At 42.6% G+C, this 25,697-nt stretch overlaps 1 protein-coding gene across 2 annotated transcripts in view; it reads right to left on the bottom strand.

Annotated features, from left to right (window-relative positions):
• CRTAM (cytotoxic and regulatory T cell molecule) overlaps window positions 1–17,396 on the bottom strand; it is a 60,837-nt gene extending 43,441 nt beyond the window's left edge. For both annotated transcript variants that reach the window (XM_040431378.1, XM_040431380.1), the window contains exons 1-6: window positions 17,309–17,396; window positions 12,195–12,332; window positions 10,862–11,014; window positions 8,496–8,639; window positions 6,580–6,738; window positions 4,297–4,347 (exon numbers count right to left, since the gene is read on the bottom strand). In XM_040431378.1, coding sequence (XP_040287312.1) covers window positions 4,297–4,347; window positions 6,580–6,738; window positions 8,496–8,639; window positions 10,862–11,014; window positions 12,195–12,332; window positions 17,309–17,360 — 697 coding nt within the window. In that variant the 5' untranslated portion in view covers window positions 17,361–17,396. The remainder of the gene's footprint in view (window positions 1–4,296; window positions 4,348–6,579; window positions 6,739–8,495; window positions 8,640–10,861; window positions 11,015–12,194; window positions 12,333–17,308) is intronic.
• Between the last annotated feature and the right edge of the window lie 8,301 nt (window positions 17,397–25,697).

The following is a 25,697-nucleotide window of genomic DNA, read 5'->3' as shown; positions in this document are numbered from 1 at the left end:
TTAGTCTTTTTTTCAGTGAGGAACTGGTAAATCTGATGGTGGAGCAGACGAACCTGTACGCCTAACAGTTCGTCGCTCAACACCCGGGCTCGTTTTAGGCTAGGCCCGGTGGCTGGACCCCGGTCAGTGCAGCCAAGATGAGGACGTTTTGGGGCCTCGTACTGCATATGGGCCTAGTCAAAAAGCCCAGTGTCAGGCTGTACTGGAGTGGGGACGTCCTCTACCAGACCCCACTCTACAGTATGGCCATGACACGTTCCCGATTTGAGGCCATCCGGAAATGCCTGCATTATGCAGATAATGCAGCATGTCCCCCCAAAAGGTGATCCTGCCTATGACCGTCTGTATAAGATATGGCCGGTCATCGATCACTTTGGGGCCAAATTCATGGAGGCCTATGTACCTGGAAGGGAGGTCGCGGTTGATGAGTCTCTCATTGCGTTCAAGGGGAGACTCATTTTCCGCCAGTATGTTCCCTCAAAGCGGGCGAGGTATGGCGTGAAGCTGTACAAACTTTGTGAGAGTACCTCAGGGTACACTTACAAGTTTTGTGTGTACGAGGGGCGAGATTCCCGTATTCAACCCCCAGAATGTCCCCCCACTCTGGGTGTTAGCGGGAAACTTGTGTGGGACCTTATGCAGCCACTGCTAGATAAGGGTTACCACCTATACGTGGATATATTTTATGCTAGTATCCCCTTGTTCCAGTCCCTCGCCACCAGATCCACGTTCGCTTGTGGGACCGTGCAGAAAAATCTGCGCGGCCTCCCTGCCTACCCCCTCCAGGTACCTATCCCCAGGGGTGAGACCCGTGCCCTTACCAGTGGAAACCTGCTGCTGGTCAGATATAAGGACAAGAGGGATGTCCTTATGCTGTCCACAATTCACGGTAACGGCATCACCCCTGTCCCTGTGCGAGGTACCGCGGCAACGGTCCTCAAGACCGATTGTATCGTCGACTACAATCGGTATATGGGAGGAGTTGATCTCTCTGATCAAGTCCTCAAGCCATATAACGCCATGTGCAAAACCAAGGCATGGTACAAAATAGTTGCGGTCTACTTGGTGCAGGTTGCCATGTACAACTCTTTTGTGCTGTTCCAGAGCGCTGGCAACACAGGGACATTCCTCCAGTTCTATGAGGCAGTCCTCAAGACCCTGATCTTTTCTGACCGGGAAAGAGCAGGTGGGAGTACCTCGGGAATTGGAGGCGCCCGGATCGTCCCTGGCCAACACTTTCCAGGTGTGGTCCCCCATACTGGAAATAAGGGACGAACCCAAAAAAATGCAGAGTGTGTCGCAGGAGGGGGATACGGAAGGACACGACTACTCAATGTGACACATGCCCCGATCATCCGGGCCTCTGTGTTATTGGTTGCTTCAGGGAGTACCACACTTCCATGGAGCTCTAAATTTATAATCCCCTTCACCAATTTAGCCACTGACTATTCAAAAAAACTATGGTTCTCAGACTTGAGACACCCCAAAAAATTTTTTTGTACAACTAAAAAAAATAAAAAGTAGACTTACTAGGTAGCGCAGCGTCGGTAATAATCTCCTCTGTAAATATACCCCTAACCCCCCAGATTAACACGGTAAAACAAAACAAAAAAAAAACGGTGCAAAAAAAGATTTTTTTTGTCACCTTACATAAAAAAAAGTGTAATAGCAAACGATCAAAAAGTCATATAGCCCCCAAAATAGTGCCAATAAAACCGTCCCCTCATCCCGCAAAAAATGAGCCCCTACCTAATACAATCGGCTAAAAAACTTTAAAAAAATGACTCTTAGACTATAGAGATACAAAAAATTTCTTTTTTTGTATCCAAAAAGATAATATAGTCTAAAACCTAAATAATTGTAAAAAAAATAGACTTAGGTATTGCCGCATCCGTAATAATCTCCTCTGTAAAAAATACCCCATGACCCAATCCCCCAGATTAACACGGTCCAAAAAAAAACCTCAAAATCAAGCCAAAACAGCTATTTTTGGCACTTTTCCATTTCAATCCGTCGTTTCCGGTAAAAACCAAGGGTTAACAGCCAAACAAAACGTAATATTTATTACCCTGATACTGCAGTTTACAGAAACGCCACATTTGTTGTTGTAAGCTGCTGTATCAGTAAAAGGGAGGCGCAAAAGGAAAGGACCCGACATGGTTTCTGGAAGGCCGATTTTGATGGCCTTTTTTATTGACACCATGTCCCTTTAGAAGCCCCCCGATGCCCCCCTAGAGTAGAAACTTCCTAAAAGTGACACCATCTAAGAAACTACACCCTTTAAGGTATTTGAAACTGATTTTACAAACTTTATTAACCCTTTAGGTGTTCCGCAACAGTTTATGGCAAATGGAGATAAAATGTCAGAATTTCTATTTTTGGTAACCTTACCTCACAAAAATGTAATATAGAGCAACCAAAAAACATATGTACCCTAAAAATAGTCCCAAAAAAGGCCACCTTATCCCGTAGTTTTCATAATGGGGTCACTTTTAGGGAGTTTCTACTGTAGGGGTGCATCAGGGGGTCTTGAAATAGGACACGGTGTAAATAAACCGGTCCATAAAAATCAGCCCCCCAAAACCCACACGGCGCTCCTTTCCCTCTACACCCTGCCGTGTGGCCGTACAGTAGTGTATGACCACATATGGGGTGTTTCTGTAAACGGCAGAGTCAGGGCAATAAAGATACAGTCTTGTTTGACTGTTAACCCTTGATTTGTTAGTGGAAAAAATAGGTTAAAATTCTCAAATTTCATCCCCATTTGCCAATAACTCTTGTGCAACACCTAAAGGGTTAACACAGTTCGTAAAATCCGTTTTTAATACCTTGAGGGGTGTAGTTTCTTAGATGGGGTCACTTTTATGGAGTATCTACTCTAGGGGTGCATCAGGGGGGCTTCAAATGGGACATGGTGTAAATAAACCAGTCCAGCAAAATCTGCCTTCCAAAAACCATATGGCGCACCTTTCCCTCTACGCCCTACTGTGTGGCCGTACAGTAGTGTACGGCCACATATGGGGTGTTTATGTAAACGGCAGAGTCAGTGCAATAAATATACAGTCTTGTTTAAACATTGATTTGTTAGTGGAAAAAATGGGTTAAAATGGAAAAATTGGCAAATAAATTAAATTCAGATATTTCATCCCCATTTGCCAATAACTCTTGTGGAGCACCTAAAGGGTTAACAATGTTTGTAAGATCAGTTTTGAATACCTTGAGGGGTGTAGTTTCTAAAATGGGGTCATTTTTGGGTGGTGTCTATTATGTAAACCTCAAAAATTTGAAAGATTTGCTTCTAAACTTCTAAGCCTTGTAACGTCCCCAAAAAATAAAATAGCATTCCCCAAATTATCCAAACATGAAGTAGACATATGGGGTATGTAAATAATAACTTTTTTTTCTAGTTATTACTATGTATTGTAGAAGTAGAGAAATTGAAAGTTAGAAATCTGCTAATTTCTCAAAATTTTTTGTAAATTTGTTATTTTTTTAATAAATAAAAATGATTTTTTTTTACTCCATTTTACCAGTGTCATGAAGTACGATATGTGACGAAAAAACAATCTCAGAATGGCCTAGCTAAGTAAAAGCATTTTAAAGTTATCACCACATAAAGTGACACTGGTCAGATTTGCAAAAAATGGCCTGGTCCTTAAGGTGGAATAAGGGATTAAGGACCAGTTCAGGCCTGAAGTCACTTTGTGGGGCTTACATAGTGGAAACCCCCCATAAATGACCCCATTGTAGAAACTACACCCCTCAAGTTACTCAAAACTGATTTTACAAAGTTTGTTAACCCTTTAGGTGTTCCACAAGAATTAAAGGAAAATGGAGAATAAATTTCTTAATTTCACTTTTTTCGCACATTTGTTTCTTTAACACATCGAGGGTAAACAGCCAAACAAAGCTCAACATTTATTACCCTGATTCTGAGGTTTACAGAAACACCCCACATGTGGTCGTAAACTGCTGTACGGGCGCACGGCAGGGCGCAGAAGGAAAGGAATGCTGCATGGTTTTTGGAAGGCAGATTTTGCTGGACTGGTTTTTAGACACCATGCCCCATTTGAAGCCCCCCTGATACACCCTTACAGTAGAAACTCCCAAAAGTGACCCCATTTTGGAAACTAGGGGATAAGGTGACAGTTTTATTGGTACTATTTTGGGGAACATATGATTTTTATTCGCTCTATATTAAGTTTTTTGTGAGGCAAGAACAAAACTAATAAAGTAACTAGACTACAGAAGAAGAAAAGTAATTACAAAGTTACTGAACTTCCTTATGCCCTTTACCTGATGGATGGTGATGGGTGTTTTCATTGATCTGTGATTCTGTGACTGTTGCTGCAAAGATAATTTATAAGAAATAAAAGTGTAGATGTTATGATCAGACCACTAGAGAGCAATAAAATAAGGTGAAGGAGATAAAACAGACTTTTCTAAAAAACCACAAGAAATATGTAAAGTTCAGAAGAGGAACCCAGCATTATTTATATCACTGCGGGATACAGTGCGGCTCTGGAACTGATGCAGCAAGCCTTGTATGATGAGAAGTGCTCTGACTTTCTAGTATACTTTGGAGGAAATTATTATTCACCCTACTCCTGCTCCTTTTCTGGAGTAAAAAAGTCACAAACCCCATGTTTGTAACTTTGAAACGCCCCTGCAACAAGTGGCGATTCCATGCCACCTTCGCCACTTTCTGAAAAGAGGGTGTGGCAAAGGAGGAGAGGGGCCAGGACCAGCGGACACGACACATTTATTTTCATTTACCCCAGTTTTCTGGCATAAATGAAGACAGATAAGGGGCATGTATTGCAGGAAGATGAGCCAAATATATGATGAGGCCTGCACTTCGCCATAAATTAGGTGCATCCTCCAGCAGTACAGCGAATATCAAGACTGGCACAGCACATGCTGGTCTTGATAAATCTCCCCCTTTATGTTTTAGTTTCTCCCCATTTTAAAAAACTCTCTTGTTGTCAGTAGGGAAAATTAGTTTTATATTCAGAGGCTGAAAACCTGTCCTGGGGGTCTAGTGACCTGCCAGGTTTGCGCCATAAGGCCGCTTTCACATATGCATTTCTCTTTTCCGGTATTGAGATCCGGCAGAGGATCTCAATACTGGAGAAAAACGCTTCTGTTTTGTCCCTGCAAGTAGTGGTTGTCTGTCCAGCATGGGATGCAGAGAAAAACGGATCCAGCATGACACACAATGCAAGTCAATGGTGCTGCATCCATTTTCTTGGAGACAATAGAAAATGGATCCAGCACCCATTAACTTACAAAGGATTTAAACCGTCATTGCTATTTTAAAGATAATACGACTGGATCCGTTCATAATGGATACAGCCAGTTGTATTAGCAAAAATGAAAGCGTTTTTGCTGATCCCTGCCGGGTCAGGCAAAAACGCAAGTGTGAAAGTAGCCTAGCACAGATTTATAGCTGATACATTGTAACAGGTTGATCAGGTGTGGAAGCTGGACTAGGTAAGGCTACTTTCACACCGTCGCTGTGAAACTCCAGCATGATCGTTTCGGCAGACAAGCAGAGGATTGGCTGGACACATGTGGTTGATTCTGACTTGTCTGCCGGAATGCGTACAGATCTCTGCCGGACCCCATTAATGGGGCCGGTGGACATTCCGTCCGCATCCAGCAGCGCCGGATCTGGAGAATTCAGAGGTGTGAAAGTAGCCTAAGTAAAGTATAGTTGGCCATACACATTAAGGTCCCTTTACACTGCTAGATTTAGTGTTCCCGACAATCGCCTGCTCATCATTGAAGGAGACCAATGCATTTATATGAAGTGCTCTCCTCCACAGTATAGGGAGGAGTGATCGCAAATGCCATCACTCGTCCCCATACTGAATCATTGTGTGCTGGCCGCAGAGTGTGATTAGACAGCACAATCTGCTGCCAGCAAACGATGATTTAGGTGACTGTACCAACGATCTATTACTTGATGAACAAGTGTTTTGCTCATTCATCGGGTACTTAGCGGCACCTTCAAACCACCAGATTATCGCTAAAGAGCATCCGTGCAAACAGTCATTAGCAATAATCTGCCCGAACATCAGGCAGTGTAAAGGTTCTCTTAGATAAAGGCTGGCCAAAGGTTGCCATGTAATATGCATGTGGGTCTTGATGGCAAGTGTTGGGAGAGAGAAGAATCAGGCTGTTGGGTGGGGGAACCAGAAGAGGTAGCTGTCAGCCTAACAAGCTATGTATTGCATAAGGCCAGTCTAAAAGCTGCAGGAGGGTTGTTCTTAGAGGAACTTTCCCGGGTATAGGTTATTGCTGACTTATCCTTGTCAGATCAGTGAGGGTGTGACGCCCGACACCCCCACCGATCAGGTATTTACAGCATTTACCAGAACTAACACAGAAAACAGAGGCGAAAGCATAGCTCCATCCAATGTATAGTGGCCAGGTCACTGCAGCTCAGCTTCCACTGACTTGACCCCCACTGATCTGATATTGATGACCCAGACATACAATGAACACAGCTGTTTAGGTCATTGCCAGTACATGGCACCTGCACCCACCTCCGAGTATTCTGTGCCTGCCACTTACATAATGTATGGAAGCTGTAGGATGCTGTGAGATTTCCTGGAATCAGCGTCCTGTGCCTCACTACACACCTGGCCCTCGATGTATGTGACGCCATACTGACCCTGAAGGTGCTGATCGCTGTGCACCGGCCATCAGTCTGCAGCTTGAGATTTTGATGACCTTAAGAACACAAGAGGAATCAATGAAAAAACATGGAGAAAATATCCAGTAACCCCAAAAATTCCACAACAGAGTAATGGTCTTGGAGAAAGAGTCCGTAATAGTTTACAGAAGGAGAAGGACTCTTTCTCCAAGACCATTCCTCTGTTGGTGTTTTTCAATTTATTACTCCACCTCTCTGTTCTTTCCTGTGTATATCCATGCTTCTTTAGAGATTTTTTTGTTCCTGACCTGCAGAAGGGACCTCAGGATCTCGAAAGCTTGCCTTATAACTAGTGTTGAGCGAATTTTTATCTCGAATATCGCAAGTTCGAGAATTCGAGAATATAGTGCTATATATTCGTTTTTTCCCATCTGAACACATGATTCCTCCCTGCTTCCTGCTTGTGGGCCAATGAGTCATTGGCCCACAATCAACTTAAGCAGGGAGGAATCATATCTTTAGATGGAAAAAATAACAAATATTTTAAAAAATGAATATATAGCACTATATGGAATATATTCATTTTTTAGAATATTCGTCTTTTTTTTCAATCTGTACAGTTGTCCTACTTCGGCATACTCCTCCCCGACAAGCGTCCTCGTCACCATGGGAATGCCTGGGGGTTAGAATATACCATCGGGTCTGAGTTTTCACGAGATATATTGCTATATATTCGTTTTTTAGAATATTCGCTATATTGGTATATATCCTTTTTATAAAATATTAGTCATTTCCTAATATGTTAAAAAAAGAATATATACCAATATAGCGAATATTCTAAAAAACTAGTATATACAGCAAAATAGCTAATTTAGTGTTATATTCGTTTTTCAGAATATTCGTAATATTCCAAAACAAGAATATATAGCAATTTAGCGAATATTCGAAAAATCTTCTTTGCCTAATAGTTGTAATTTTTTTCTCATCTAAAGTTCAGATTTGAAAAAAATTACGACTATTAAAAAAAGATTATAGCACTATATTAGCTAAATTGCTCTATATTAATTTTTTTCGAATATTCACTATAATGCTATATATTCTTGTTTTAGAGTATTACGAATATTATGAAAAAACAAATATAGCACTATATTAGCTATATTGCTCTATATAATAGTTTTTTAAAATATTCGTCATTTTTTTCCATCGGAAGTCATGATTCCACCCTGCTTAAGTTGCTTGACAAGCAACTTAAGCACGGAGAAATCATAACTTCAGATGGAAAATAATGACGAATATTCTAAAAAACAAATATATAGCACTATATTCTATAGTGCAATATATTCGTTTTTGACCCACGCCTGTATTGATCGTGTAATATTCGTAATATTTTTTAGAATATAAAGAATATTCAAATTCGAGAATATTCTATAAATATTCTACAAAATATTTGCGAAATATTGCGAATTTGAATATGACCCCTGCCGCTCATCACTACTTATAACATAATTTATTTTAGTTAGCCATTTAAAGGTATCAAATGACAATATTTTATATTGTTTCTCTTTTGAAAAGCATCAAGACAGATATATAAAAGCACAAAGATTGTAAATGAAGTAGAAAGTGCAATGAAGGAAAGTCTAAAGTAGCTGAGATCGGTGGCGTTGTGGCTAACTATGGGGCACTGGGGGCATTGTGACTAAGACAAATTATACTATGGGCATTCATTTTTATGGTGCCACTGTGGCTGACCCTGGAGACATCATGGCTGATGTTGGGGGCATTGTGGTTTCCTCTAGGGGCTAAGGCTGCACAGTGAATGACTCAGGGGTCTTACCAAACACTTCTGTGTGGTCGTCGATCAGCCAGGTGAGTTTCGGGCAGGGGTGGCTGCCTGATGTCATGCAGGTAAGATTATATTTCTCCTTCAGGCCTTTCCCAGGGATTCTGATGACTTTTAAGGAAGGTGGAGATGGCACAGCTAGAATATAATCATAACCCGTTAATACTGACAGCTCACACTGTTGCTATGATACTGACTGACTGTTGCTATGAACAATATAAAATGATACAAAGTTACCCAATGTTATATGAAGAATCCTACCCACTTAGTTGCTATGTTACTTTAGCCTGACTCTTGCTATGAACAACCCTAGACAATGTTATTATTGTTACTTTGTATTGCCTGTTGCTATGGACATTTCTAGACAACCTTTTTCACTCCATGGTGATGCTACTGTTGCTATGAACAATTCTCGCGCTCCTTCTGTTGCTTTTGTTTTATTGAAAGTCCAAGAATACTGAAGAGTCTGTCACCCAAGTGCAACTGAAAAAATGCAGTGTGCCAAACCAGAGTGTGGTTTCTTTCTCCTTCTGTTCTGCAATTGCAACGACCGGACACCCTAGGGGTGATGTGCGTGAGCGTACTAGTGATAAGGTGCCGAGGATAGTAGTACTCACGGTTAAGTTGTCCTTGGGGCCGGCGTGCAGTGGATGGGAAGACAGCACGAAATCCGCCGGGGCACTCTCTGTTGCAGGGAACACCAGCCAGATGTTGGTTAAGGTGCCCTTGATGGTAATTGGTGTTTAAGGTGCTTTGGTGGCTCGGCCCCTGGTACGTGACGCCAGCACCACTAGGTGCAAATGTTGAACGTAGTAGTAATGATGATATAAAATAAGGAGACTAGAGCTTTTAACGAACTCCCAGTACTTTACTGAAGCAGATCCACAGGTCATCAATGTATGCAAAAGTCATTTACATCAAGGCAGCTTTTACAGGGATTCACATTAGTTCCCACAAGTTGCATAAAGCATAGTCCTCTATGACAATCAGTCATTCTCTCTCTTATTTCTCCAGGTTGGAGGGATGAACTATCTCTGCTGTACTGTATAATCCTATACCTCTGTATCCTCTTCTAGAAATACTATATTCTGACAAATGGCCTTTTTGTCTTTAATTATGGTGGGTAGCTTGTAGCTTAGAATCTCTCTACCTGATGCAAAGGAGGCTGGAGGCTGATAATCGACAGTTACCGTCCTTTGTCAATATTCTCATTCCCTCTCTGAGTTGCCTGGTTCTTCTGTAATCTCTTCCATTCTATGGGCTGGTACATGGAACTAAGTACGGAGTCTGGCTAACTCTCCAAAATGGCTGCGGAGGTCAGACATTGCACACACTGACCTTCTTGCCCCTTCTGCTCTGTGCTGTGTAGGGCTGAGTTAACCCTGTGAGGCTTGTTAGAACCTCCCCCTCCCTATGCAACTTTATGAGAACACATTTACAAGCACAGTTTACATAAAACACAATCACAACATTAAGCAGTGTGTTTCAGGACACTGCACAATTGTCAGTAGTTACTGTGTTTGTGGTATTCTATTCATGAACCAGGAGGATCAGGATGAACAGTATAGGCCCGATTCCTCTCAGATTGTAAGAGGCTGGAGTGCATGGATATGAATGTTTTTACTGGCTGCTAATTGTAGATTATTTGCCTTGCGGCAGGGCCACGTGGCTTGCACTGTAAGGAATGTGGGCAGAGGTGGTAGGACAGTGGGTGCATGTCTAAGATGGTAAGGCAGACTGGGTGCACTTTGACTCTATTATCCAAGTGCCCATAAAAACCCGCAAGTGACCCCAACTACAGAAGTATTTATTGGTTCCTTTATCCCTTGGTCAATCTCTCAGACTAGGAGCAAATTTCCCATAATGTACGCTAACGAGGTGGTGCAATGCCTCTACTAAAAATGGCGGTGGTAACAGTCCCAATGGTCATGCTATACTTCTCTCACCCAAGGAGAAACCGACCGTGGATGTAGGTTTATTATATACCAAGAAGAGGGGGCAATGGATGAATGTTAGGCCCCCCTGACATATGTGTACACCCCTCTAACCGTGACCCAGGCATGAGAATTTCCCCTGTAACTATCTCAGGTACTTTCCACCAGCAGCAGTTTCATCTTTCTCATGTCTGGAGCTCCACTTTCGCCAGCAGTGGCCACATCAGCTGCTGAAGCGAGTGGCCGCTGTTGTAACGTCTTTTTGTGGCTTCATTTGCAGAACTATTTCATTTTTTTATTTTTTTATAAGAAAGTTTGAAGAAGTTTCATGTTTTGAAATATGGTGTGACAAGCGCCCTGACTGCCTGCGACTTCAGCCCGCTGGGAAATCCACACTTTATGTATCATTATGAAAGTGCCCCTTACCCAACACTGAGACCCGGACTTTCTTGGTCTGCATGGGGGAGCTGTAATACAGGCAGGAGTACACCCCCTCATCCGCCCTCGTTACATTGGACAGACGGATAATCAGCTTATTCCCTGAGGATTGTAGTAACTGGTATCTTCTGTCTTTTAAAACTGTAATGACAAGGAACCTAATAAGAATATCAGCATAGAGAAAAAAATATATACGAATAGAAGCGTCAAAGCCTGCAGATGTCTGAAGCTTTCCCTGTCAGTCTTTACTGTATTTGTGGTATTGTATTCATAAACCTGAAAGGTCTATATATCGCTTTCACATAGTCTAAGGTTTTATTCACAGATTGCAATCAGCTCAAGCTTTTTTCCAAAGATTTTTCAAAATCTAGAGAAAAATGCTCTGTTTTGCCAAAATTTGGGGAATATTGCTGAAATATCCACAACATGACAATTAGGGAACATACCCTATACCTGCAGTGCATGGAGTTCTGAGAGTACATCAGGTTCCAAAAGACAATGCAGATAAGCTGGAATCACTGATCTTAGCTCAGCCCTAATAGAGCAGACATTCAGGGTAAAGCATGGGACAATAAATTAGCTTTAAACAGAAGAAGGGACTAAAAGATTTGGGAGAACAATGCGGAGGGTGTATTAAGACTGGCGTTTCCTCTGCCAGTCTTAGAGCTCATGTACACGCCCATTGTGCGGCCGTTCCATGCATTGGGGACCGGAATTTGCGGTCGCCAATGCACGGGCAACATCCGTGCGGTGGCCAGGATGGATCGAGACCCATTCAACTGGAATGGGTCTGTGATCTGTCCGCACAGCAAAAAAGTAGTGCATGCACTACTTTTTTGCGGTGCGGAGGCATGGACAGAAAACCCACGGAAGCACTCCGTAGTGCTTCCGTGGGCTTCTGATCCGTGCCTCCGGACTGCCTCTCTCAGATTGCGGACCCATTCAAGTGAATGGGTCCGCATCCGTGATGCAGGATGCACACGGCCGGTGCCCGTATATTGCGGACCCGCCGTATGCGGGCCGCAATACGGCCACAGTCGGGCAACGGCCGTGTGCATGAGCCCTTAATCAGAAGCACTTTGTAGAGCTACAAGGAGCTAAAATCATTAAGAATGACAAGCTTCTTGATAAACTTGGCACATTTAGGTGGAGGAAAGAAATAAAAAAAGTCACACATTTTTTGCCAAATGAGGGCTTGTGCAAAAAAGCAACTTTTTGACACAAGAAATCTGGTGCATGGGCCTGATAAATTCCCCCCATTATGTTTCCGCCTGTATATGTGGACACTCGCACATCAGTATTTAGGAATGTCTATACTCACCTTTCTCCCCATTAAAGTAACTGGTATAGCCCCTCGGGGTCACCCACTGTATGCCTGAACCATTGCCCCCCGGAAACGCACATCTCAAGGTGACGGCTTTTCCTTCCTCCACAGACAGGCGTGAAGTGTGAAATTCAGCTGTAAGAAACATTGTGGTAATGAATCCCCCCGCACACACAGGATGTGCTGCGAATCAACACGACACTCAGATCTAAAATATGTCTCATTAAGTAATGGTAAATACATTTCTCCATTACAGGAACTGCATATTGTATGTAAGAGGACTTAGGAACCAATGACATCACTGTCAGCCCAGAGAATCTGGGGTCCAGTGACATCACTGACAGCGCAGATAATCCGGGGGCCAGTGACATAATTTACAGTGCAGAGAATCTGGGGTCCAGTGACATCACTGACAGTGCAGAGAAGCCAGAAACCAGTGATGTAACTGACAGCGGAGATAATCTGGGGGCCACTGACATCACTGACAGAGCATAGAATCTGGGGGCCACTGACATCACTTACAGTGTAAAGAAGACAGAAACCAGTGATGTCACTGACAGCAGAGAGAATATGGGGGCCAGTGACATTACTGACAGAGCAGAGAATCTGAGGGCCACTAAAATCACTTACAGTATAGAGAAGACAGAAACCAGTGATGCCACTGACAGCGCAGAGAATCCGGATAGCAGTGACATCACTAACAGCGCAAAGAACCCAAGAAGCAGTGACATTACTGACAGCACAGAGAGGCCACAGAACTAAAGTCAGGAGTTTCTTAAACACTTCCAGACCGGGCCATTTGCCCCCTTCCTGACCAGGCCTAATTTAGAAAATCTGACATGTGTCACTTTATGTGGTAATAACTTTGGAACGCTTTTACTTATCCAAGCCATTCAGACATTGTTTTCTCGTGACACATTGTACTTTATGTTAATTGTAAATTTGAGTCAATATGTTTTACCTTTATTTATTTAAAAAATCTGCTTTTAAGACAGATAGTGATGCCTAATAAAATATTTATTAATTAACATTCCCCATATGTCTACTTTATGTTGGCATCATTTTAGTAATGTAATTTCATTTTCATAGGACGCCAGAAGGTTTAGAATTTTAGAACCAATTTTTGAAATTATTAAGAAAATTTCCAAAGTCAACTTTTTTAAGGACCAGTTCAGTTCTGAAGTCACTTTGTGGTGCTTACATAATAGATCCAACCCATAAATGACCCCATTTTAGAAATGACACCCCTCAAACTATTCAAAACTGGTTTTAGAAATGTTGTTACCCCTTTAGGTATTCCACAGGAATTAAAGAAAATAGCGGTGAAATTTAAAAATGTCACTTTTTTTTGCAGATTTTCCATTTTAATAATTTTTTTCCTGGAACACATCAAGGGTTATCAACAAAACAAACCTTAATATTTATTACCTTGATTCTGCAGTTTGCAGAAACACCCCATATGTGGTCGTATACTGCTGTTTGGGCACACGGCAGGGCACAGAAGGCAAGGAACGCCATATGTTTTTTGGAGGGCAGATTTTGCTGGAATGGTCTTTGGGCACCATGTTGCATTTGAAGAGGCCCTGAGGTAACCCCACAGTGAAAACCCCCAAAAAGTGACCACATTTTGTAAACTGCACCACCCAAGGAATTTTTAAGGGGTATAGCGAGCACTTCACTCAACAGCTGTTTCATAGTATTTGGGTGTGAAAATGAAAAATTTAATTTTTGTTTTACAAGAAAATAGTGCTTTAGGCCCAAACTTTCTTTTTCACAAAAGATAATATATATGAATAAAGTAACACCCCAATTGTGGTCATAAACTGTTATATGGGGATACGCCAGGGCTCAGAAGGGAAGGAGCGGCATCTGGATTTTCTAACATGGAATTTTCTGTCATGGTTTTTAAAAGCAATAACTTTTTTTATTTCTTGTTGAATGAGCTGCGTGGGGGCTTATTTTGTGCGAGACAAGCTGTAGTTTTTATAGGCACCATTTTGGGGTACATTTGGCTTTCTGTGGCTTTTTATCTCATTTTTGGGATGTGAAGTCACAATAAAAGCAGTTTGGTGTCATTTTTCAATATTTTTTTTTACACCGTTCACTTGATGGGGTAGATCATGTGATATTTTTATAGATCCATTCATTACAGACGCCACGATACCAAATTTGTCTATTTTTTTATTTTTTTTTATACGTTTTACACAATAAAAACATTATTTTATTTTTTTAAATCATGTTTTTGTGTTGCCATTTTCTTAGAGCCATATTTTTTTCATTTTTCTGGCTATAGTCTTGTGTGAGGGCTTGTTTTTTGTGGGACAAGGTGATGTTTTTATTGCTACCATGGGGTACATACGAGTTTTGGCATAATTTTTATTTGTTTTTTTGTACACCGTCCACTTGATGGGGTAGATCATGTGATATTATTATAGAGCCAGTCATTGCGGATGCAGTGATAACAAATATGTCTGTTTTATTTTAATTTTATTTTTGAACTTTTTTTAAATAACTGATTGGGGGGGGAATAAAAATTTTTAAATGTGAAACTTTTTTTATTTTAATTTTTTTCAAAACACTTTATGTTTTTTATTTTACACTTTATGTCCCCCATAAGGTCATACAAGACCTCTGGGGCACATTGAACTTCATTTTTTTTTAAACTATTGATTTCTCCTGTAACTGGGCTGACATAGTAGCCCCAGTTACAGGGGAAATACACCCCCCAGAGAGGCTGTACAGCCTCACTGCAGGGCTGATCGACGCACTCCCTCCTGCACTCACCCAGCCCCGGCAATCACATGACTATTGGGCTGGAACAGAAAGTGTCATAGCACTTCCTGATCTGCATACACAGCGCTCGTTGACCGCTGTGTATACAGTGATCTAGAAGGCAGGGACACCCAGGAACGGTCCCTGCCTTCTCTCTGGGGTGCCCTGCTGTCACTGACAGCGAGCCCCCCCGCTCGGCAGCTGCACAATTAGCGTGCAGCTGCCCTCTCTGAATGGATGTTCCAGAACGTCTATTCAGAGATAAACCGACAACCCAAGCACGTTTATAGTCAATGGACGGTCGGGAAGTGGTTAAAGGGATTTTACAGATTTGTATAAATACAAGAGTCCCTTATATTTTGGCATCCCTTGAAATGCAATGGCTCCTTTTCCATGTGGTGGTGCTGTAGGGTACATGAGCGCTTGCTGTTGGGGGTCCCCCACAGATTACTGCAGGATGGTTGTGGATCCCAGCAGTGGAATTACCTGTAATCAAATAAATTTTAAAGTGTAACTGTTTCAGTGTATTTTTGATATAGTGTAGGGACCGGGATGTTAAATGGATTTTGTCACCTCTTTTTACCCTATAGAGATGCGGACATGCACAGCTAGATCGCCGCTAGCATGTCCGCAATATACCTGTCCCATATCTCTGAGTGGTTTTATTGAGTGTAAAAAATGATTTTATATATATGTAAATCAGCCGGGTAAGGAGCCCAAGCACCGCCTGTATCCACAAATCTCCTCCTTGCTCACGAAGTCAGATCGCTGTAATCTTGCGGTGCGCGAGCTCGCGCATGCGCAGTGTCGGCATAGTGTTCCTTCCCTGTGCTGGCATAAGCCTCAGGGAAGGAACTGCGGAACTTACGGCGATCTGACTTTGTGAGCAAGGAGGAGATTCGTGGACGCAGGCGGTGCTGGGCTCCTTCACAGGGGGGACGTGGCTGGGCTCCAGAAGGGTTAGTGCAGCCCCTTGGGCTCCTTACCAGGCTGATTTACATATATATAAAATTATTTTTTACACTCAATAAAACCACTCAGAGATATAGGACAGGTATATTGCGGACATGCTAGCGGCGATCTAGCCGTGCATGTCCGCATCTCTATAGGGTAAAAAGAGGTGACAGAATCCCTTTAAATATTTTAGTAATTTTCTTTATTAGGGAAAGAGTAAAGAGTCATCTTTAGCAAATCTCTAACAGTGTTGCTAAGGAGAATCTATCAGCGCTCAAAGCTGCACTGGAATAAACAGTCCGGACTGCTGTGCTGCTGTAACATAATGTAGAGGACTCCTGTGCGCCTGAACAGCAGTCCTGACAATTTCCTGTTAAATGTGCCGGATCGGCTATGCCCGCTCAGCACCTCGCTCTGTCTACTTTTTGGAAAAGAGGCCAGTGGGGCTTAAGCTCACAAAAGGCGAAAACGTTTTATAGCGTACAGGGGATGATAAATGTCCGAGTGAGTCTACATCAGCACCGCAGGAAGTGGAACCAGGCTCTGCTATGTTAAGTGGAGTCTACCGCAGATAAATAGCACTGTATGTTTGCATCTGTGGAACAATATACCATATGTGATATACTCCTTCATGGAAGGAATAGTAGAGTTAAGTTTGTTATATGGAGTAACTCAGGGTACCATAATAATGCGTTACATAGGGCTACTGGTAACACCTTTCACTGTGTCGTATCTATAAGTGTTACATAGGATTGCAGGTAATATTTACTACATTATCTGTAAATGTTTAAGGTTGCTACACTTGCGGGTGGATGTCCTGTCTATTTTGTCTACTGCCTGAATAAAAGACGAAGATTTTAGCTACCAAAAATCGTGAGTGCTGGAACTTCATTGTGTTTTCTTATCAAGGATATACAGGCTCACCAGCCTTTTCCGTGCACGCAGGTGTTTGGACAATTGGGTGAGCTGGACTTTTCTTTGTGCATACATTATCTGTACTCAGAGAGTTATCACTGTGTCTTATCTGTGATGTTACATAGGACTGCAGGTAACATCTACTATATTATCTGTACTCAGAGCGTTATCACTGTTATTTGTGCTGTTACATAGGACTGCAGGTAACATCTACTTTATCTGTACTCAGAGAGATATCGCTATGTTATCTGTGGTGTTACATAGGACTGCAGGTAAAATCTACTGCATTATCTGTACTCTGAGTTATTATTGTGTTATCTGTGGTGTTACATAGGACTGCAGGCAACATCCACTACATTGTCTGCAGTGACATTTTTTGCTCCTCTCCCTTTATCCTTGTATCTGACTGAGGTAATGTGTGGCCCCTCCAAGGCTCTAACACTGGAGTTTCCAGAAGTGAAGCCTCTTACCTTTCACGTTGATCAGTGTTAGCAGGACATAGAGAGCTGCCGCCACAATCATCAGTCCAGACTGAGTGCTTCTCCCTTGTGCTGCTTCCTCTGCGCTGTCAGAGTATATGTCATATACAGTATGTGGCTTTTGGGGGCGTGGAAATTATTACCGACCAGTTCTGTCTGTATGTCACACGTTCTTTCCACCGTGAGAAAGTTACAGTATAGTACGAGTCACCACAACTATCCACCAACCTCTTGTACTGCCTATACAGAAAACCTATGTACTATCTATATAGCAAGTCCTATGTACTATATATATACAGTATATACAGTAAGTCCTATGTACTATATATACAAGTCCTATGTACTATCTATACAGCAAGTCCTATGTACTATATATACCCCAAGTCCTATGTACTATATATATACTGTATATACAGTAAGTACTATGTACTATATATACAGCAAGTCCTATGTACTATATATACAGCAAGCTGTATGTACTACAGTCAGGTCCATGAATATTGGGACATCGACACAATTCTAACATTTTTGGCTCTATACACCACCACAATGGATTTGAAATGAAACGAACAAGATGTGCTTTAACTGCAGACTGTCAGCTTTAATTTGAGGTATTTACATCCAAATCAGGTGAACAGTGTAGGAATTACATCAGTTTGCATATGTGCCTCCCACTTGTTAAGGGACCAAAAGTAATGGGACAGAATAATAATCATAAATCAAACTTTCACTTTTTAACACTTGGCTGCAAATCCTTTGCAGTCAATTACAGCCTGAAGTCTGGAACGCATAGACATCACCAGACGCTGGGTTTCATCCCTGGTGATGCTCTGCCAGGCCTCTACTGAAACTGTCTTCAGTTCCTGCTTGTTCTTGGGGCATTTTCCCTTCAGTTTTGTCTTCAGCAAGTGAAATGCATGCTCAATCGGATTCAGGTCAGGTGATTGACTTGGCCATTGTATAACATTCCACTTCTTTCACTTAAAAAAACTATTTGGTTGCTTTTGCAGTATGCTTTGGGTCATTGTCCATCTGCACTGTGAAGCGCCGTCCAATGAGTTCTGAAGCATTTTTCTGAATATGAGCAGATACTATTGCCCGAAACACTTCAGAATTCATTCTGCTGCTTTTGTCAGCAGTCACATCATCAATAAATACAAGAGAACCAGTACCATTGGCAGCCATACATGCCAACACCATGACACTACCACCACCATGCTTCACTGATGAGGTGGTATGCTTAGGATCATGAGCAGTTCCTTTCCTTCTTCATACTCTCCTCTTCCCATCACTCTGGTACAAGTTGATCTTGGTATCATCTGTCCATAGGATGTTTGTCCAGAACTGTGAAGGCTTTTTTAGATGTCGTTTGGCAAACTCTAATCTGGCCTTCCTGTTTTTGAGGCTCACCAATGGTTTACATCTTGTGGTGAACCCTCTGTATTCACTCTGGTGAAGTCTTCTCTTGATTGTTGACTTTGACATACATACACCTACCTCCTGGAGAGGGTTCTTGATCTGGCCAACTGTTGTGAAGGGTGTTTTCTTCACCAGGGAAATAATTATTCGGTCATCCACCACAGTCGTTTTCCGTGGTCTTCTGGGTCTTTTGGTGTTGCTGAGCTCACCGGTGCGTTCCTTCTTTTTAAGAATGTTCCAAACAGGTGTTTTGGCCACGCCTAATGTTTTTGCTATCTTTCTGATGGGTTTGTTTTGTTTTTTCAGCCTGATAGTGACAGCTCTTTGGATCTCATCTTAAGAGTTGACAGCAACAGATTCCAAATGCAAATAGCACACTTGAAATTAACTCTGGACCTTTTATCTGCTCATTGTAATTGGGATAATGAGGGAATAACACACACCTGGCCATGGAACAGCTGAGAAGCCAGTTGTCCCATTACTTTTGGTCCCCTAACAAGTGGGAGGCACATATGCAAACTGTTGTAATTCCTACACCGTTCACCTGATTTGGATGTAAATACCCTCAAATTAAAGCTGACAGTCTGTAGTTAAAGCACATCTTGTTCGTTTCATTTCAAATCCATTGTGGTGGTGTATAGAGCCAAAAATGTTAGAATTGTGTCAATGTCCCAATATTTATGGACCTGACTGTGTATATATATAGTAAGCCTTATGTACTATATATACAAGTCCTATGTACTATATATACAGCAAGTCCTATGTACTATTTATACAAGTCCTATGTACTATATATATACAGCAAGCTGTATGTACTATATATACAGCAAGCTGTATGTACTATATACAGAAAACCCTATGTACTAAATATACAGCAAGTCCTATGTACTATCTATACAGAAAACCCTATGTACTATATATACAGCTTGCTGTATGTACTATCTATACAGCAAGCTGTATGTACTATTTATATAGCAAGCCATATGTACTATATATACAGCAAGTCCTATGTACTATATATACAGCAAGTCCTATGTACTACTGTATATATACAGCAAGTCCTATGTACTATGTATACAGCAAGCTGTATGTACTATATATATACAGCAAGCTACAGCAAGCCGTATGTACTATATATACAGCAAATCTATGTACTATATATACAGAAAACCCTATGTTCTATATATACAGCAAGTCCTATGTACTATATACAGTGGGGGAAATAATTATTTGACCCCTCACTGATTTTGTAAGTTTGTCCAATGACAAAGAAATGAAAAGTCTCAGAACAGTATCATTTCAATGGTAGGTTTATTGTAACAGTGGCAGATAGCACATCAAAAGGAAAATCGAAAAAATAACTTTAAATAAAAGATAGCAACTGATTTGCATTTCATTGAGTGAAATAAGTATTTGAACCCTCTAACAAAAAAAGACTTAATACTTGGTGGAAAAACCCTTGTTTGCAAGCACAGAGGTCAAACGTTTCTTGTAATTGATGACCAAGTTTGCGCACATTTTAGGAGGAATGTTGGTCCACTCCTCTTTGCAGATCATCTCTAAATCCCTAAGGTTTCGAGGCTGTCTCTGTGCAACTCTGAGCTTGAGCTCCCTCCATAGGTTTTCGATTGGATTAAGGTCCGGAGACTGACTAGGCCACTCCATGACCTTAATGTGCTTCTTCTTGAGCCACTCCTTTGTTGCCTTTGCTGTATGTTTTGGGTCATTGTCGTGCTGGAACACCCATCCACGACCCATTTTCAGTTTCCTGGCAGAGGGAAGGAGGTTGTCGCTCAGGATTTCACGATACATGGCTCCGTCCATTTTCCCGTTTATGCGAATAAGTTGTCCTGTGCCCTTAGCAGAAAAACACCCCCAAAGCAAAATGTTTCCACCCCCATGCTTGACGGTGGGGACGGTGTTTTGGGGGTCATAGGCAGCATTTTTCTTCCTCCAAACACAGCGAGTTGAGTTAATGCCAAAGAGCTCTATTTTGGTCTCATCAGACCACAGCACCTTCTCCCAGTCACTCTCTGAATCATTCAGGTGTTCATTGGCAAACTTCAGACGGGCCTGCACATGTGCCTTCCTGAGCAGGGGGACCTTGCGAGCCCTGCAGGATTTTAATCCATTGCGGTGTAATGTGTTTCCAATGGTTTTCTTGGTGACTGTGGTCCCTGCTAATTTGAGGTCATTAACTAACTCCTCCCGTGTAGTTCTAGGATGCTTTTTCACCTTTCTCAGAACCATTGACACCCCACGAGGTGAGATCTTGCGTGGAGCCCCAGAGCGAGGTCGATTGATGGTCATTTTGTGCTCCTTCCATTTTCGAACAATCGCACCAACAGTTGTCACCTTCTCTCCCAGCTTCTTGCTAATGGTTTTGTAGCCCATTCCAGCCTTGTGCAGGTCTACAATTTTGTCTCTGACATCCTTGGACAGCTCTTTGGTCTTTCCCATGTTGGAGAGTTTGGAGTCTGCTTGATTGATTGATTCTGTGGACAGGTGTCTTTTATACAGGTGACTAGTTAAGACAGGTGTCCTTAATGAGGGTGACTAATTGAGTAGAAGTGTCTAACCACTCAGTGGGAGCCAGAACTCTTAATGGTTGGTAGGGGTTCAAATACTTATTTCACTCAATGAAATGCAAATCAGTTGCTATCTTTTATTTAAAGTTATTTTTTCGATTTTCCTTTTGATGTGCTATCTGCCACTGTTACAATAAACCTACCATTGAAATGATACTGTTCTGAGACTTTTCATTTCTTTGTCATTGGACAAACTTACAAAATCAGTGAGGGGTCAAATAATTATTTCCCCCACTGTATACAGCAAGTCCTATGTGATATATATACAGAAAATCCTATGTACTTTATATACAGCAAGCCGTATGTACTATATATACAGCAAGTCTTATGGGGGGAATTTATCAAGCTCTGCAGTCCAGAATTCTGGCTTTAAAAAGTCGCAAAATAGGGTTTATGTATGCAAAATGTTTGCGTCATTTTACATTTTTACACCACTCCCTCCAGTTTGGAAAAGTGGCTGGGAAAGTGGACATAGTTAACTTACTGGGGGAGATTTATCAAAACTGGTGTAAAGGAAAACTGGCTTAGTTGCCCATAGCAACCAATCAGATTTCACTTTTCATTGCTCCTTTGGAAAATGAAAGATGGAATATGATTGGTTGCTATGGGCAACTAAGCCAGTTTTTATTTACACCAGTTTTGATGAATCTCCCCCACTGAACTGATTTAAGCTTGATGATCAGGTCTCAGGCCTCCAACTCCCAACATCCCCATCAATAAGATTTTTTGGGCAGCTGCAGTGCCCTATGAAGGCCGCTACACAGTGCACAAGACCTTGTGCTTCCAGCTATAGTTTTTGCTTCTGGCATAAAACATAAAAAGTCATGAAATTATATTGCATAAAATGTAATTTGCACCTTTGCACCAAATTTTGCAACTTCCTTGCTGTCTTACATTTAGACCATTTTCTACGCCTAAAACAGGCGTAGAAAATGGTAAATGAGACGGATCTGCTGGCCCGTCACCTTAACCACGCCACGCTTACAATTTTAGACACGGTGTGAGCGGGGAGAAGTCGCATATAGCCGCCATCTGTGTCTGACATACGCCTAATTTAGGCATATTTCAGCTTAGTAAATGACCCCCCTATGTTCTCATTACTTGACGGTGACCCAATCTGAGTGTGCACCGTTAATAACCACCCTCTGTTTTCTATCACTGAGCCAGTTACTTACCTACAGTACAGACCAAAAGTTTGGACACACCTTCTCATTCAAAGAGTTTTCTTTATTTTCATGACTATGAAAATTGTAGATTCACACTGAAGGCATCAAAACTATGAATTAACACATGTGGAATTATATACATAACAAACAAGTGTGAAACAACTGAAAATATGTCATATTCTAGGTTCTTCAAAGTAGCCACCTTTTGCTTTGATTACTGCTTTGCACACTCTTGGCATTCTCTTGATGAGCTTCAAGAGGTAGTCCCCTGAAATGGTTTTCACTTCACAGGTGTGCCCTGTCAGGTTTAATAAGTGGGATTTCTTGCCTTATAAATGGGGTTGGGACCATCAGTTGCGTTGAGGAGAAGTCAGGTGGATACACAGCTGATAGTCCTACTGAATAGACTGTTAGAATTTGTATTATGGCAAGAATAAAGCAGCTAAGTAAAGAAAAACAAGTGGCCATCATTACTTTAAGAAATGAAGGTCAGTCAGTCAGCCGAAAAATTGGGAAAACTTTGAAAGTAAGGGCTATTTGACCATGAAGGAGAGTGATGGGGTGCTGCGCCAGATGACCTGGCCTCCACAGTCAGCGGACCTGAACCCAATTGAGATGGTTTGGGGTGAGCTGGACCGCAGAGTGAAGGCAAAAGGGCCAACAAGTGCAAAGCATCTCTGGGAACTCCTTCAAGACTGTTGGAAGACCATTTCAGGGGACTACCTCTTGAAGCTCATCAAGAGAATGCCAAGAGTGTGCAAAGCAGTAATCAAAGCAAAAGGTGGCTACTTTGAAGAACCTAGAATATGACATATTTTCAGTTGTTTCCCATTTGTTTGTTATGTATATAATTCCACATGTGTTAATTCATAGTTTTGATGCCTTCATAGTCATGAAAATAAAGAAAACTCTTTGAATGAGAAGGTGTGTCCAAACTTTTGGTCTGTACTGTACATACAGACATTTTCCCCCAGTTTAAAGGGAGTCTTTCACGCCGATTGACCCTATTAACCTATTAACAGACTTATGTCCACGGCATCCCCCCTATTAAAAGTGTTCTTACCATTAGTTCCCTGCTAGCATAGTTCGTCCGAAAAACACTTTTATTCCGTATGCCCTTACAACGGCCGGTGCCCAGGCCCCTGGGTCATTTTCATACCAATCCACTCCCCCTCCGCCGCGTCTGCCCGCCCTTGTTCTCTTCTCTATCCTTCCTCCTACTGTCCGTAATCCCGTGCATGCGCTGATGACCGCGATATCGGCGCGTGTGCATTAAATGACCACAGTCTGGCCGAGGCATCACAGTTTACTGTGCGCATGCGCCGGCCCGATCCTAACTTATGTTCTTGCTGTGATCACGGCAAGAACGTAAGTTAGGCCCGGGCCGGCGCATGCGCACAGTAAACTGTGATGCCCCGGCCAGACTGTGGTCATTCAATGCGCATGTGTCGATATCGCGGTCATCGGCGCATGCGCGGGATTACGGACAGTAGGAGGAAGGATAGAGAAGAGACCAAGGGCGGGCAGACGCGGCGGATGGGTGGGCAGAAGCGGCAGGCACCTTCACAGCCTAATTTGCATACGGAAAAAAAGTGTATTTCGGACGAACGATGCTAGCAGGGAACTAACGGTAAGAACACTTTTAATAGGGGGGATGCCGTGGACATAAGTCTGTTAATAGGTTAATAGGGTCAATCGGCGTGAAAGACTCCCTTTAAGCATTCTCATTTTATATACACTGCTCAAAAAAATAAAGGGAACACAAAAATAGCACATCCTAGATCTGAATTAATTAAATATTCTTCTGAAATACTTTGTTCTTTACATAGTTGAATGTGCTGACAACAAAATCACACAAAAATAAAAAAATGGAAATCAAATTTTTCAACCCATGGAGGTCTGGATTTGGAGTCACACTCAAAATTAAAGTGGAAAAACACAGTACAGGCTGATCCAACTTTGATGTAATGTCCTTAAAACAAGTCAAAATGAGGCTCAGTAGTGTGTGTGGCCTCCACGTGCCTGTATGACCTCCCTACAACGCCTGTGCATGCTCCTGATGAGGTGGCGGACGGTCTCCTGAGGGATCTCCTCCCAGACCTGGACTAAAGCATCTGCCAACTCCTGGACAGTCTGTGGTGCAACGTGACGTTGGTGGATAGAGCGAGACATGATGTCCCAGATGTGCTCAATTGGATTCAGGTCTGGGGAACGGGCGGGCCAGTCCATAGCATCAATGCCTTCGTATTGCAGGAACTGCTGACACACTCCAGCCACATGAGGTCTAGCATTGTCTTGCATTAGGAGGAACCCAGGGCCAACCGCACCAGCATATGGTCTCACAAGGGGTCTAAGGATCTCATCTCGGTACCTAATGGCAGTCAGGCTACCTCTGGCGAGCACATGGAGGGCTGTGTGGCCCTCCAAAGAAATGCTACCCCACACCATTACTGACCCAATGCCAAACCGGTCATGCTGGGGGATGTTGCAGGCAGCAGAACGTTCTCCACGGCATCTCAAGACTCTGTCACGTCTGTCACATGTGCTCAGTGTGAACCTGCTTTCATATGTGAAGAGCACAGGGCGCCAGTGGCGAATTTGCCAATCTTGGTGTTCTCTGGCAAATGCCAAACGTCCTGCACAGTGTTGGGCTGTAAGCACAACCCCCACCTGTGGACGTCGGCCCTCATATCACCCTCATAGAGTCTGTTTCTGACGGTTTGAGCAGAAACATGCACATTTGTGGCCTGCTGGAGGTCATTTTGCAGGGCTCTGGCAGTGCTCCTCCTGTTCCTCCTTGCACAAAGGCGGAGGTAGCGGTCCTGCTGCTGGGTTGTTGCCCTCCTACGGCCTCCTCCACGTCTCCTGATGTACTGTGCTGTCTCCTGGTTAGCGCCTCCATGCTCTAGACACTACGCTGACAGACACAGCAAACCTTCTTGCCACAGCTCGCATTGATGTGCCATCCTGGATAAGCTGCACTACCTGAGCCACTTGTGTGGGTTGTAGACTCGGTCTCATGCTACCACTAGAGTGAAAGCACCGCCAGCATTCAAATTGACCAAAACATCAGCCAGGAAGCATAGGAACTGAGAAGGGGTCTGTGGTCACCACCTGCAGAACCACTCCTTTATTGGGGGTGTCTTGCTAATTGCCTATAATTTCCACCTGTTGTCTATCCCATTTGCACAACAGCATGTGAAATTG

This window comes from Bufo bufo, chromosome 1, assembly GCF_905171765.1.
Source record: "Bufo bufo chromosome 1, aBufBuf1.1, whole genome shotgun sequence".
Taxonomy (NCBI): Eukaryota; Metazoa; Chordata; class Amphibia; order Anura; family Bufonidae; genus Bufo; species Bufo bufo.
The sequence above is the reverse complement of the archived record's forward strand: the minus strand, read 5'-3'. Positions and strand labels throughout refer to the sequence as shown.